The sequence below is a fragment of the Papio anubis genome, chromosome X (genome assembly GCF_008728515.1).
Source record: "Papio anubis isolate 15944 chromosome X, Panubis1.0, whole genome shotgun sequence".
Classification (NCBI taxonomy): domain Eukaryota; kingdom Metazoa; phylum Chordata; class Mammalia; order Primates; family Cercopithecidae; genus Papio; species Papio anubis.
This window is the reverse complement of record NC_044996.1, coordinates 126,110,782-126,126,598: the sequence shown is the minus strand read 5'-3', so window position 1 is coordinate 126,126,598 and position 15,817 is coordinate 126,110,782. Positions and strand designations below refer to the sequence as shown.

Here is a 15,817-nt window from a genome sequence, read left to right as displayed (position 1 = left end):
CTAAAAATACAAAAATGAGCTGGGCATGGTGGCACACGCCTATAGTCCCAGATACTCAGGAGGCTGAGGTGGGAGAATCAGTTGAACCCAGGAGGTGGAGGTTGCAGTGAGCCAAAATCACTCCACTGCACTCCAGCCTAGGCTGGAGTGGACAGAGTGAGATCCTGTCTCAAAAAAAAAAAAAAAAAAAAAAATCCATTTGGTTGGCCTGAGGAATGTCACAAGTGACCAACTAAGCCACCCAGAGAAGAAAAGTATGAGAACCACATGACTGAGCACAGCAATGACAACAGGAACAGACGGGGAAGATGGTTCCCGAAGGGAGAAGTTTTAGTTATATGTGTTGATCAAGCACCTACCATGTATGTGCTAGGCAAAGTACTAATACTGAAGACACAGCAGAGAACCACAAAATTCCTGCCCTCATGGGCCCTACATATGAGTGAAGAGAGATGGACAATAGATTAAATAGTAAAATCATAGCATGGGGGGGCGGTGAAAAGTGTTATGAAGACAAACAAAGCAGGGAAAGGCATTCAGATAGGGCAGGGGGTCACGTTATTCAACAGGATGTTCAGGGAAGGCGTCGCTGATGACTTCTGAACAGAAAGCTAAAGCAGGGGAAGGAGGAAGCCACGCGGATGCCTGGGGGAAGACTTCCAGGCAGAGGGAACAGCAAGTGCAAAGGCCCTGAGGCAGGGGTGCGCCTGGCACATTCAGGGACCAACAAACAGGCAAATATGGCTACAGTGGAGTGACTGGGGTGGGAGTGGAAGAAGAGGGTGGAGAGCTCATGGGAAAATCATGCAGGACCTCTAGGCCACCCTCGGGACATCAGCTTTGACTCTGCATGAGACAGGAAGCCACTGGAGGCTTCTCATAAGAGGGTATGAGACTATGAAAGTCAACAAATCACATCCAACTGCATAGAAAGGCTAAGTGTATTTCAGAGGAGACATGAGTCCAAAGTCATGCAGAGAGGATAGTGGCAGACAGCAGGAGTCTGCCTTTGGATTCAGACACAGAAATGGGAGCCAGGGCAGACTCGAGAGAGTCTTGTCTGACCCACAGCCACCTGCAGGAGACTGCACATATACAGAAAGCTTAGCCACATGAGTTTCCAAAGTCTTTCCCGATGGCAGGTCTATTCCAGGATGGCTTTAGAGAACTTGATTTGGGAGGAACATTTACTAGTTAAGTAAACAACACATTTTATGTCATAATCAACAGGCATTTGTTCAGGAGTGGGTAACTATTCCGTAGCTCCTACAGCTACAAACATATAGAAGTAATGTATGGGCATTCTTAGGATGGTCTTCTGTGCATGATACAGGCAGTTGGTAGCCTAGAGACACTCCGTGCAAGGAACGAAGGGGCGGTTAAAGATGGCTTTGCAAAAGCTAGGACTTGGATAATCGGAAGAAGGAAATCCCAAAAGGAACAAGGATGGAAATAAAAGGGTAGACAGGAGCTCCAGCAGGGACAGTTCAGGGGCTGGTAAGAAGACAGCCTGACTGGCACTGAGGGCTGGAGAGAAAGAGGAAGGGAGGGGGCAGGATTGTATACAGAGGGACTTGAACACTCAGTAAAAGAGTCTGAGTTTTATCTAGAAAGCCACAGGATCCAGTAATGGTTGAGATTCATCAAGAAAGCCAGTCTAAGTGCTTCTAAAAATATATTACTATTTTATTTTTCTAGAGACAGGGTCTCACTGTTGCCCAGGCTGGAGTGCAGTGGTGCAATCATAGCTCATTGTGGCCTCGGCCTTCCAGGTTCAAGCGATCCTCCCACTTCAGCCTCCCAAGCAGTTGGGAGATGTGCACCACTATGACCGGCTAGTTTTTTAAATTTATTTTTTGTAGAGATGGGGTTTTGCTGTGTCGCCCAGGCTGGTCTTGAACTCCTGGGCTCAAGCAATCCACCTGCCTTGGCCTCCCAAAGTGTTGGGACTATAGGTGTGAACCAACACACCAGCCTGTATCCTCTACCCACTTCCCTATGGTTTAACTATATAAAAAAAACTAACCAACTTGTATTTAATGTTTTTATACACACACACACACACACACACACACTCCTCCCCCCCCCCACCTCACCACATGCCCACACACACACATATGCATACACACACACATAATGGAAAAACCTGCTTTCTCTCATCTGTGATCATACTCTCTCATATATTCTCAAAATTCAGAAGTTAAACACGGGTGCCTATTCCTTCCAATACTACCATTTAGACTTCCCTATTTGAAAATTTAATCTTTGATTCAATTGCTTGTGAGTTTTCCTCCTTACCATTTCTGTGGGTGAGACATGCCATAAAGAAACCGTTCTCTCCTCGGCTTCATTGTTTATGGAAACGTAAGAAGGCTGGTACACTTTGGTTGGCTCTATCACCAGAACCTGAAACAAGAAGAGATGCCTGTTAACGTACACGGATAGGAAACACAGCGCGCCACAGCGCACCCTGCCCACTGAGGAGGCGGGGAGGTCCGTACTCAATAAATCCTCACTGAGGGCCAGGCACAGTGGCTCAAGCCTGTAATCCCAGCACTTTGGGAGGTTGAGGTCGGAGGATCACTTGAGCCCAGGAGTTCAAGGGCAACATATTGAGATGCCATCTCTTTGGAGGTGGGGGGAAAGATGCAAGGAGATAAAAAAGGTGATGGCCCATCAGTAAGGTGTTATTTTGTTAAGAGAGAGGAGGAGCGGGGAGAGAGGGAGAAGAGGGTGAGGAGGAGGAGAGTGGGGAGAAAGGGTGGGGAGAAAGGGAGCTAGGAGGAGAGGGGAGAAAGGAGAGAGGGGGAAGAAAGAGAAAAGGGGGAAAAGGAGGGAAGAAGGCAGCGAAAGGAAGAAAGTGGGGAGAGAAAGAGGAGGGCACTTTGGGAGGCCAAGGTGGGCAGATCACCTGAGGTCAGGAGTTCGAGACCAGCCTGGCCAACATGGTGAAGCCTGTCTCTACTAAAAATACAACAATTAGATGAGTGTGGTGGTGTGCACCGGTAATCCCAGCTGCTCAGGGGGCTGAGGCAGGAGAATCGCTTGAACCCAGGAGGTGGAGGTTGCAGTGAGCCGACATCACACCACTGCATGAGACTCCATCTCAAAAAACAAAAAACAACAACAACGACAACAACAACAACAACAACAACAAAAAAAAAAAGAGGACGGGAAGAGAAAGAGGAGGGGCGAGATGGGGAGGGAGAGAGGGAATAAATCTCCAAAACAAAGCAACATGTTTAAGATCACTAAACCTGGTTAGAGATTATGCTGTTGTCTGCTCCGTTTTTTTTTTTTTTTTTTTGTACCTTTCAGTAGGTTTGAAATATTTCATAACTAAAAAAAGATTTTAAAATGTATTATTAACCAGCAACAAAATAATTATCAATCATTTCAAACAATCTCTTATTAGATGTTTAATGAAATTCTTGGAAATGGGCTGTTCACAAACTCTCAAAGCATAAATATGGAACACAATTATCTGAAGTTCAATTTCCAAGACATTCACATATTTCACTCATGACTCTAAGATGGTCATAACATTAAAACAAAAATTCCATGAAAAGCTAAAAGCAATTTTGCCTTTTTGATACGTTTTAAATATTAATTAGTGGCCTTACAGGCAATCCAAAGCTTAACAGGAAACCATGCTGAATTCCAAGTTTCCACTCGTGGTGCTACATTATTTTAGAGGAAAGTGTGTCCACTTTGGCACTAGTGACATTTTGGGCTGGATAATTCTTTATTGGAGACGGCTGTCCTTTGCATTATGGGATGTTCAACAGCATCCCTGGTCTCTATCCACCAGATGCCAGTAGCGCCACCTTCTCCCCAAGTCATGACCACCAAAAATGTCTCTGGACATTGCCAGAGGTACCTTAGGGGGACAAAGTTGCTTCCAATTGAGAATGACTACTACAGAGGATACGGCCAACGATCTATCAGTGAGCTGATCTATCACTTACTGATTTCACATAAGATTGATGTTTATCCCAACATTTAAAATTACTCTACGGCTTTCTTTAGTTCAGAGTATTCAATAGTTAAATAGGACCAATCCCTTTTTTTTTTCTAAATTTTTAAAAAAAAAAAATGGATTTAGCATATCTTACCGGAAATCTGAGTCCATTAGTGACTTCATTTGTTGCCTCAAAAATTATATCTAACCAGAAGTTCAGCCGCTCTTGCCTGGGTGAGTGTTCAATAATGGGTTTCTTGAAGCGCCGAATTAGTAACAAGTTCTGAACTAATGATCGCAGGTACCTGGAAAAATCACAAACAGCAATATATTGGATTCCTAAAGAAATTGAATTCAAGTCCCTTTAAAAGAAGCTTTCCAAAAGCTTTTATTCACTTAAGTTCATATTATATCATGAGTGCTTCATAAATGACTGCTCAGCAGCCACAAAACTAATTAAGAAAACCCAAGCAGTAGGCAAAGTAAGTCCATCCAACAAAATAACACAACGTGGCTTTTTACCAACATTGGGCTAAACCTCAATTTTAGTACCTATTGTCTAAAATGGGAGATTGGAAAGCATGTGATAACTGTTTTAAATAACAAAGGCAGGCACAGCTGACTCTTGAACAACACAAGTATGAACTGTGGAGGTCCACTTACACACAGATTTTTTTTCCCAATAAATACATTGGAAAATGTTCTGGAGATGTGCGACAATTTGGAAAACTTTGCAGATGAAGTGTGCAGCCTAGAAATATCAAAAAAAAAAAATAGAAAAAGCTAGGTATGCCATGAATGCATAAAATATACGTAGACACTAGTCTATTTTATCATTTACTACCCAAAATATATACAAATCTCTTATAAAAAGTTAAAATGTACCAAAACTTACACACACAAACACTTACAGACTGTATATGGCACCATTCCCAGTCAAGAAAAATATAAACAAACGTAAAGATGCGGTATTAAATCAAGACTGCATAAAATTAACTGTAGTGCATACTGCACCACTGTAAGAATTTTGTAGCCACCTCCTGTTGCTATTGTGGTGAGCTCATGTTATAAGTATCTGCTTAAAACTCCACCATGTGGCCAGGCGCGGTGGCTCACACCTGTAATCCCAGCACTCTGGGAGGCCTAGGCGAGCAGATCACCTGAGGTCAGGAGTTCAAGACCAGCCAGGCCAACATGGCGAAATCCCGTCTCTACTAAAAATACAAAAATTAGCTGGATGCGGTGGCAGGCGTCTATAGTCCCAGCTACTCGGGAGGCTAAGGCAGGAGGATTGCTTGAAGCTGAAAGACAGAGGTTACAGTGAGCCGAGATCACGCCACTGCACTCCAGCATGGGCGAGAGAGCGAGACTCTGTCTCAGACACAAACAACAACAAAAAACTCCACCATGTGAGACTGATCATTTTTGCATGAGCAGTTCATCTCTCCAGTAAATTGCAGATCATAGTAAAAAGTGATCACTCACGGTTCTCGTGCATTCTTCATTGTATTTAGTGCAATACCATAAACCTTGAGTAACACCATGGGACCCATACAGAGTGCCACTAGTGATACTGGAAACGCTCCCAAGAAGCAGAGAAAAGTCATGACATTACCAGAAAAAGTTGAATTGCTTGATATGTACTACAGATTGAGTTCTGCAGTTACAGCTGCTGCCATTTCAAGACAAATGAATCCAGCCTAAAAATCGTTGCAAAAATAGAAAAGGAAATTCATGAAGCCGTCACTGCAGCTATGTCAGCGGTTGCAAAAATCCTGCACTTTTTGCAAAATATAAAATACAAAATATTGTTTATGTTATTGGTAAGGCTTTCAGTCAACAGCAGGCTATTAGTAGTTAAGTTTTTGGTCAATTTTCAACTGAGCCCCTAACCCCCACATTGTTCAATGGTCAGCTGTAGTTCAAAGTTCAAAGCAATTACAAAATGACAAAATTTCAAACTCATTTTCTTTTTAATTAAACATGTTACTTTGAGGTAATTTTACATTTACATGAAGTGCTAAGAAACAATACAGAGAGAACCCATATATCTTTGACCAGGTTTACTCCAATGGTAAGCATCCTACAAAAACTATAGTACAATACCACAACTAGGATGTTGTCACTGATACAAGGCAAGACAGAGAAATTTCCATCCCCACAGGGACCCTTCGTGTTGCCTTCCCACCATCATGCCTACTTCCCTCCCATCCCACCCACTCCCTTACTCCTGGCAATCACTAGTCAAACTCACTGTCTTTTATTTTTTTAAAAATTAGAATCTGACTAGGTAGATTTTGATGTTATGACATCTTGACTCTGACCACACCTTTGCTCTTTTCAGGCATATTGAACTTTTTGGAACATAGGTGCCAGGCAGTATTATTATATATCAGTACTATTTATATCATAGTATTTATATCATATTATTTATATCATAGTCTTATTATATATCATAGTATTATTTATATCATAGTATTATATATCATAGTATTATTTTGCTCTTTGAGGATAAAAGCTGGAGCTATCCTGGGAAGATAGGCCAGCTAGACTCCAACTGACTTGCTTGGGTACTCAGCGGGCCTGTGCTGTCCAAACTCTACACATTCAAAAGAAAGATCTGGCCCTGGACTGGCTATTGGGAGATCACCTCTAAGCCCTTGGGATATACTGCCAGCTAAAAGCATCTCTGTTTATCTGGGACCTTGGGCCATCCTAGATAGTTTATGCTAACGATATGATTCACAGTCCGTGTCCTGGGCCACATTGTATCAGTTTGACCTCTGGAGAGGTTGGAGCTGAGGTATTAATATCAGCCACATGAGGACTCCATGCCCACGTGACCCATCCCCAATAAACCCTGGACATTGCATGTTGTCACACATTTTTGCTGGGAGAATTAAGCACTGTCCACATGACTCCACCGGGAAAGGACAACTGGAAGCTTGCACCTGGTCTCTCCTGGACTCTACCCTATGTACCTTTCTGCCTTTGCTGATTTTAATCTGTATCCTTTCATTGTAATAAACCATAACTAAGAGTATAACAGCTTTTCTGAGTTCTGTGAGTCCTTCCAGCAAATCATGAACCTAAGAAGGGTCTTGGGGACTCCTAACAACAGGTAATAACAGTGTAAGTCCTATAAGTGAGCCCAGGTGCTGACGTAATGGGATTGTATCCAATCCTGGGGTCTCCACTCCCTGAAGTCGGCTCCATCTCGCCCAGATAACAGCAATGCACTTTAAGATTAGTACTTTTCAAAGAGCAGCCACTCCAGGAGGGCTAGAGGCCCAGCCTGGCTCTGTGTCCTCTCAGCCTCAGAGAACTTTCAAGGGGTTTGAGGGCCAAATTTAAGTTCCTTCAGATTGGGAAGAAATAGGGTCAAACTAATTATGACTGAAGAGATTCCTACCCCCGGTAATCCGGACTGACCCGCTGAACTAGGATGTAAGGGATGGTCAATGAACACAAATGGTTAAAAGTATGTGGGGTTTTTTTGGGGTTTTTTTTTTTTTTTTTTTTTTTTTGAGACGGAGTCTCGCTCTGTCGCCCAGGCTGGAGTGCAGTGGCCGGATCTCAGCTCACTGCAAGCTCTGCCTCCCGGGTTCACGCCATTCTCCTGCCTCAGCCTCCCGAGTAGCTGGGACTACAGGCGCCCGCCACCTCGCCCGGCTAGTTTTTTGTATTTTTTTAGTAGAGACGGGGTTTCACCGTGTTAGCCAGGATGGTCTCGATCTCCTGACCTCGTGATCCGCCCGTCTCAGCCTCCCAAAGTGCTGGGATTACAGGCTTGAGCCACCGTGCCCGGCCTAAAAGTATGTTTTTTAAAGTTATAAAAATAATCCATATGCATTTAAGAAAAATCAGAAGACAAAGGTAAGAAAAACCAGAAAACAAAAGTAAGAAAAAAAAAAAACACAGAATAAAAATCCTTATAAGGCTATCTCCCTGACACAACCACTGTCAATATTCTGAAGAAAATCATTCACCATTTATTGATTATACAAGTATCTATTGAGCATTTATTATGAGACTATAGCAATCAATAAGATAACCACGATTCTAACGGAGCTTCATGTCTACGGGGAAATCTGATACCGCCCACCCCACCTGGGCCTTTCCCTACAAGTCACATGCCAAACACATATTTTTAATTAAAACAAGATCATATAGAACAACGGTTCTCAAGGTGTGGTCACCAGAGCAGCAGCAGCAGCTTAGAATTTGTAAGTGCAAATTCTCAGGCTCTACCCCAGACCTACCGAGCCAGAAATCCTGAGAGTGGGCCCAGCAATCTGTGTTTTATTTCTTTATTTTACCTATTTACTTTTGAGAGAGGGTCTCACTCTGTCACCCAGGCTGGACTGCAGTCATGCAATCACAGCTCACTGCAGCCTTGACCTTACCGCAGCCTTCCCGAGTAGCTGGGACCACAGGCGTGTGTCACCATGCCTGGCTATTTTTTTTTTTTTTTGGTAGAGACTGGATCTCACTCTATTAGCCAGACTGGTCTCAAGCTACTAGGCTCAAGCAATCCTCCCACCTCGGCCTCCCAAAGTGCCGGGATTACAGGTATAAGCCACTATGTCCAGTCTGTGTGTTAATCAACATAGGTTGATTCTGACGCACAATAAAATTTGAGAACCACTGATACAGGAAAATCTACCCAGGAGCTGGCTTTTCTTATTCTACAACAAACCACAAACACACTTCCACGTCTCCAAACATTATTTCCCGCACATTTAAATGGCTGTGTAAGGCTGTTCCTGTGCCACCGTTTTATTTACCACACCCTATTATTGTTCTTTTAGTTCCAGTTTTCATTTGTGATAAACATTTTCTTGGTGTGCTTTTTTCACTTTATTATATGCTTTCTCACAAATGCATAATACATACTAGTAGCCAAGAGTATTTTGCTCTTAAGGACCTAGACAACCTGCAGAAATTATAATAGGATAGAAGGCCTAATCTCAGGGATGGAGCAGGCAGGGATATATTCTGTGTGGATCTGTCTTTCCCTCCCTTCACATAAAAGCAAGGGAATTCTCAGAGCAGTTGTGTCTGTGCTAACTTTGCTTTAATGAAAAGTCAGAAGGAGAAACATAGTGATTATTACTGTTTTTGCACTTCCACGTTTTTTTCCCTGAGGAAGACATTTCAGAACAAGGTCATGTGTTGAGATGGCTGATGACAACACACAGACACAACTCACCAGACTGGAGGTTTCAGTTTGAACAACCTCTCTGCTGCCTGGACGGCTTTCCCGACATCACTGGCCAGCATGCTGACGCTCAAGAACTGACCCACATCCCAGTAATTGTTCATTTTCTCCAAACTCCCTTTTCTTCCCAACAAACTGTTCAGCCGGACACCTTAAGAATTTGAATTTTAGATAGTCAGAAAACTCTTTCTTAGTTTCTGTCATATTGAGGATAAGCAGGTATTTTATTTTGGCTGCTGTCTCAAGTGCGTTGTAGGAAAAGTAACTGATTGTCACTTTTGAAATATAATGCTAGTAGGATGGGCACGGTGGCTCACGCCTGTAATCCCAGCACTTTGGGATGCTGAGGCAGGCGGATCACTTGAGGTCCAGAGTTCGAGACCAGCCTGGCCAACATGGTGAAATCCCATCTCTACTAAAAATACAAAAAAAAAAAAAAAAAAATTAGCTGGGTGTGGTGGTGGGCACCTGCAATCCCAGTTACTCGGGAGGCTGAGGCAGGAGAATTGCTTGAACCCAGGAGGTGGAGGTTGCAGTGAGCCAAGACCACACCACTACACTCCAGCCTGGGCAACTGAGCAAGACTCTGTCTCAAAAAAAGAACAGAAATATAATGACATAATGCTAGTTATTTCAACATAATTTTTAATGCCAAACTTGTATAATCAAAGCATCAACATCTGCAGTAATAAACAGCTTTACCTATTTTCCTTAGTTCCAAGGAAGTTTCAAATTGTTGTCCAGCAACTATCAGCAAAACTGCAAGATTAATTCCCGAATAGAGAGATGACTGGAGTTCAAACCCTTTGCGATACCTATAATTACAGAACCACCAAAGTCTGATTATATTACAACAAAAAATGTTTAAATAATGGTATAAACCAACTTTCTCATGAAAAGTTTTCTTTCTTTAAGTTTGTTGTTGCCTATTCCCCTTGCCTCCCACCACCACCTTCACAAACAGCCACATGCAGCTCTCTAGTAACTTCAAAAATGTCGTAATAGGCCAGGCGCCATGGCTCATGCCTGTAATCCCAGCACTCTGGGAGGCCGAGGCAGGTGGATCGCTTGAGGCCAGGAGTTTAAGGCCAGCCTGGCCAACATGGTGAAACCCCATCTCTACAAAAAAAATACAAAAATCAGCTGTGGTGGTGCATGCCTGTAATCCCAGCTACTCGGGAGGCTGAGGCAGGAGAATTCGCTTGAACCTGGGAGGTGGAAGCTGCAGCAAGCCAAGTTCGCACCACTGCACTCCAGTCTGGGTGACAGAGCGAGACTCGGCCTCAAAACAAAAAAAAAAGTCATAATAGCAACACAGTAACTTACACCAGGGAGGTTTTTTTTTTGTTAATAAGATTATTATAAAAGCCTCACTGATTGTATAAAATAGGGAAATCATCACGAAGTACACAAAAGAAATTTAAACTCAATTCTAATCCTACTCCCAGAAGATCACTACGATTTGATGTCCGGAGTGCAGAGGTGTAATCATAGTTCACTGCAGCCTGGAACTCCTGGACCCAAGCAATCCCTCCACCTCAGCCTCCCAAGCAGCTAGGACCACAGGTTTGTGCCATCATGCCCAGTTAATTTTTTTTTTCATTTTTTTTAAACACAGGGTCTCACTCTGTCACCCAGGCTGGAGTGCAGTGGCACGATTATAGCTGCAGCCTTGAACCCCTGGGCTCAAGCGATCCTCCCACCTCAGCATCCCAAGTAGCTGGGATTACAGGCATGAGCCACGCTGCCCACCTAAACCTTGTTTCTAAAGTTGGATTCTAATTATGCATTGAGTATTTTTTTATTACATCGAAATGGCATCAATGGTAGGCCATTTCTCTGCAAGCTGTTTGCTTTTAACAATATGGAGTTGTTTTCTCCTGCAGGAAGCAGTATTGCCAAAATCCTGGATCCCAAATAACTACAGGAGCAGTGGCAAAGTAAGGCCAGTGACAGCGATCTACTCTATCAGGATAAGGAACAGGATACAAAATTGGGAATCGTATTTTTATACCAAAAGGCTAACAGTGACAAGTTCACTCTCTTCTTTACCCTTTTCTATACATAATAAGTTCATTTCTGTTCTATGAACAAGTATGAAAATTATAGGCAGGAAAAAAGAACTCAATTAATGAAGTAATAACACAAGTGTCTTTAAGTGGCACAGTTTATACCAAAGACTTGCTAGTAGTAATTTTGTCACTCATGTGACGGCAAGAGATTTCAACAACAAAATATTAATTCTTCAAAGGAGAAGTTATCATTGAAATCAGTTAAAATATGGCTTTATCAATTCTGAGGCATAATACAAATAGCCTCAGACAGATCAGAGGACACCGAGGAAGTCCTTCCTACCTTAGTCAACAAAATTCAACCTTTTTTTTTCCTGTGTGTTTTGAGAATTTTAAATTCTACCTCCTTCTAGATGTGACTGTTTTATTTTCTTCTACTATGAAAAGCTATACTGAGAAGAGGGCCGAGAGGGTTGCTTCTCCGGAAGTCAAGCAGGCCCAACTTTGGGGCAGAGAAGATCTGAACTCCAGGCAGGATTGTAGTCCCAGATTCACCACTAACCGGCCCTGTGATCTTGGACCAGCTCCCCACCTCCCTGAGCCATATGCTCCATGGCCGCACTGGAGAGGGTGGGTTAGATGATATCCAGGATAGATCTTATCCACAGCCACCACGCCCTGAGCAGAAGACGAAGCTTCATTTGCTTCTGCACCTACCGCCACTACCTTCTGAAGCCACTGGAGAAAAGCTCCTAGGACTTTCTTGAAGGAGCCAAAGGCAGTGATTTTCTGACCTGGGGACTGAATTCCCAACCACCATAGTGGGAACACAGCTTTGTTTTGGCTTTACCAAACATTAACTTCCCTTCGATACCCTGAGTGACTCCTCTCCACCACACGGTGCATTAGGAACTACAGGACATTTAAATAAAGAAGATGAGGTCATTATGTTCCAAGAACTTACACTAGGGTGGAAGGGAATAAGATCTACACATAATTAGTAACAACAGAAGCAAGAATGTGGTATCTTAAAATCACACAAATTCAAGTGTAGAGGAACTCACAAAAGACATATAGGGCCATCTCACCTAGATACTTGAGACATGGCATAAAAATAAAGAGAAATAATCCCAGCAGTTTGAGAAGCCAAGGCAGGTGGATTGCCTGAGGTCAGGAGTTCGAGACCAGTCTGGCCAACATGGTGAAACCCGTCTCTATTAAAAATAGAAAAAAATTTGCCAGGCGTGGTGGCATGTGCCTATAATCCCAGCTACTCAGGAGGCTGAGGCAAGGGAATTGCTTGAACCAGGGAGGCGGAGGTTGCAGTGAGCTGAGATCACACCATGGCACTCCAGCCTGGGTGACAGAGCGAGACTCAGTCTCAAAAAAAAAAAAAAAAAAAAAGGCAAGAGAAATGAAACAGCAGTGATTTGGAAAGGGAACCCTCAGCATAGGAAACAGCAGCAACAGAGACAGTAGTCTGGAAAACTCCTTAGGAACTACAGTTTAGTTGGACACACACCAGGTAGTGGGAAACAGGGCTAGAGGTAGGTTGGAGAAAGTGTTCAGGACACCTAGAATGGTGATCTGAGAGTCTGAATTTTTACATAGTAGGGAGCAGGGAGCCATGGTGGGTTGTTGAGTTTTAGGAAGAATAAGTTATAAATCTGTGAAGGATAGACTGAACAGACAGCAAGCAGGGAGTCTACTTGGGTACTGTTAGAACATTCCTGGCAAGAAAGTTAAAAAAAAATGGCAGTGACTGGAGGCAGTGGTGATGGGAAAGGATTGGCAAGCAGTGAAAGAAGGCTTGCAGAAGCGCTGCAAATGGGGCCTGACTGCACGGGGAGGTAAGTGAGTAAAATGTATCGAACACTGACCAAAAGTTTACACCTAGGAGGGTAGAGAATAGTAGTAAGAAAGCAAGACATTGAAAGCCATACCTTGTGGAGAAGAGTAAATGACTTCAGCCTTCAAAATGTTGAGTCTGAAATACCAGCATCATCTTGAGGTAGAACAGGTGGGCAAAGGGGGGAGGTGTAAGGCCATCACTTAGGATGTTGGGCTGGAGAGTTCCAGCTAAGGGTCCCTAGGTGTGAGAGTGGCTGGGATTGCCAGAGAAGTAAGTGCAGATGGAGAGAAGGTGGGGAGGACAGAGCCTCCTGTGTGTATGAAAGGAAGAGAGAGAGAGAAAGAGAGAGGAAGCAGTTAGAAATGAATGAAAGCAGAACAGCAATGTCAAGAGCTCTTATGATGGAAATGAATGATGTGGGCCTGTTGGTTCCACCTTCAGAATATATCCTGCATCCAACTTCTCAACATTTTTATCCCCACCACCCTGGCTCAAGCCACCACCAGCTCTCCCCTGAATTACTGCTATATTCTCCTGTTCCCTGCTTCTGTCCTTGTCCCTGTGATAGACTGTTTAATGGCCACAAATTCCTCCCATTGCAATATGCATGCACCTCTGCAATGCAACTTTGCTATTCCTCCTAGCCAGAGGTGGAGCATATTCCTCCATCCTTTTGAATGTGGGTGGGCCATGTGATTTGCTTTGACCAATAGCATGTGGCAGAAGTTAACCACGTGTGAGTTCCCAAACCTAAGCCTCTAGAGGCTTTGCTGCTCCCTTGTTCACTCTCTTAGAGTTCTGCATACCAGGTAAGAAAGCTGGTCTACCAGGATTAGAACCACATAGTGGAGAGCTGAGGCACACCATCAGTAGCCAACACCAGTGGCCAAATGTGTACAGGGTCATTTGGATCTTCCAGCCACACCTGACCCTACAGCTGACTTCAGTTTTAGAAGTGAGCCCAGGTGAAGCCGGCAGAAGAAGTGCCTGGCGAAGCCAGAGAATCATGAAAAATCATAATCATTGCTGTTTGAAGCTGCTAAGTTTTGGGTTATGCGGCAAGTGACAGCTGATACACCCCCTAAAATATATTCTTTGCATAACAGTGAGTACTCCTGTTAAAATGCATGTCCGATCTTGTCACTCCTCTGCTCAAACCCTCCATTTGATGTTCCTTCTCACTCAGAGCAAGAAGGTCTTGCCCCCTTCCTGTTTCATGTTGCTCTCCACCCATCCCTTGCTTACTGCTGACCACCCTGGAGTGTGCCTGGCATGCTTCATCCTCAGAGTCTCTGCCCTTGCTGTTCCCTCCGCCAAGAACATTTTCTCCAGTTATCTGTGAAGTTCACTCCCTTATCACTTTCCTACCTTTAGGCACCTTCACTGACCACCCTATTTAAAATTGCAGCCCACCCTTCAGAGCCCTCCTTTATCCCCTTCCCTGCTTAACTTTTCCCCATAGCCCTCACATGACATCCTACATGTGTCGCTTTCTTTAACTTCCCTCACCAGCAAGGCAAGGCCCCCAAGGGCAGGATTCATGTCCGTTGTGTCTGTATCCCTACCACCTAGAAAAGTTTCTGGCACACAGTAAGCCATCACTGAACATTGTTAAATAAATGAACAAATAAGTGAATGAATGAACAGATCACTGGGGAAGATGATGCCCTGGTGGTGGGGGACAAGGTTCTGGAAGTGGGAGCTCGGAAGGAGTGTGCTGGGCCTCCTTCTTGGCCCTTAAACAAGTGTACCTGTGGGAAGAGTGTGACCAGTAGAACCTGTTTCTCATGGTTTTCTCTCAAAAAGGGAATCTGGAAATTCCCAGACCACATTTACTACAAATAGTTGCTCACTGACAGCAGACAGACATATACATAAGGAAGAGATGCACATCCTCAGCCTATGTGATTCTGTTCCTTGAAGAGATGCATGTGCTGATAACTCAGGCTGAGGGTTTACCACTCAATGGCGCTGTCTCGGCTGGTGTCATCTTTGCAGTCTGAATCCAAGAAGATGTCCTTGTAGATCCTCCCACACAGGCAGAACATGTCGGGGCCTGGGTGATCACAGCTCTGCAGAACCTGGAGCATGATCTGCAGAGCCTTCTCACGGTCACCTGTGCTGTTTCTCCTGAAAGACAGATGTTATAAGGCCACAAATGAATGAATCAAGACAATGGAATAGAGGCCAGGTGCAGTGGCTCACACCTGTAATCCCAGAACTTTGGGACACCAAAGTGGGTGGATCATTTGAGGTCAGGAGTTCGACACCAGCCTGGCCAACATGGTGAAAACCTGTCTCTACTAAAAATACAAAAAGTACCCAGGTGGTAGTGGCCCATGCCTGTAATCCCAGCTACTTGGGAGGCTGAGACAGGAGTATCACTTGAACCCAGAAGGCAGAGGTTGCAGTGAACCAAGATCGCGCCACTGTACTCCAGTCTGGGTGACACAGTGAGACCTATTTAAAAAAAAAAAAAAAAAAGACAGTGGAATATATATGCATTCATCGTGCTGAAAGACAGGTGCAAGGATGCTGTACTTCAGCAGAAAAATTATTTTTTTTCATTTCCCAATGTAGTCACTGCTTAAGATCCACACCGATAAACCTTATACAATTATACTCAGTCTCTACTTGATTCTATCTCAACAACTAAATCATAAGGAAACGAAAAAATAAGCAAAGGGGAAACCTATATAATAAAAAAGACTTAAGAGTCATATCAACTAAATGCAACATGCAGACTTTGTTTGGATCGTGATTCAAACAAA

At 43.7% G+C, this 15,817-nt stretch overlaps 1 protein-coding gene across 2 annotated transcripts in view; it reads right to left on the bottom strand.

The window, feature by feature from the left end:
* MAP3K15 (mitogen-activated protein kinase kinase kinase 15) overlaps window positions 1-15,817 on the bottom strand; it is a 147,789-nt gene that overhangs the window by 51,064 nt on the left and 80,908 nt on the right. For both annotated transcript variants that reach the window (XM_021932574.2, XM_021932573.2), the window contains 5 exons: window positions 15,006-15,176; window positions 9,885-9,997; window positions 9,174-9,333; window positions 4,116-4,266; window positions 2,299-2,406 (listed from right to left, as the gene is read on the bottom strand). In XM_021932574.2, coding sequence (XP_021788266.2) covers window positions 2,299-2,406; window positions 4,116-4,266; window positions 9,174-9,333; window positions 9,885-9,997; window positions 15,006-15,176 — 703 coding nt within the window. The remainder of the gene's footprint in view (window positions 1-2,298; window positions 2,407-4,115; window positions 4,267-9,173; window positions 9,334-9,884; window positions 9,998-15,005; window positions 15,177-15,817) is intronic.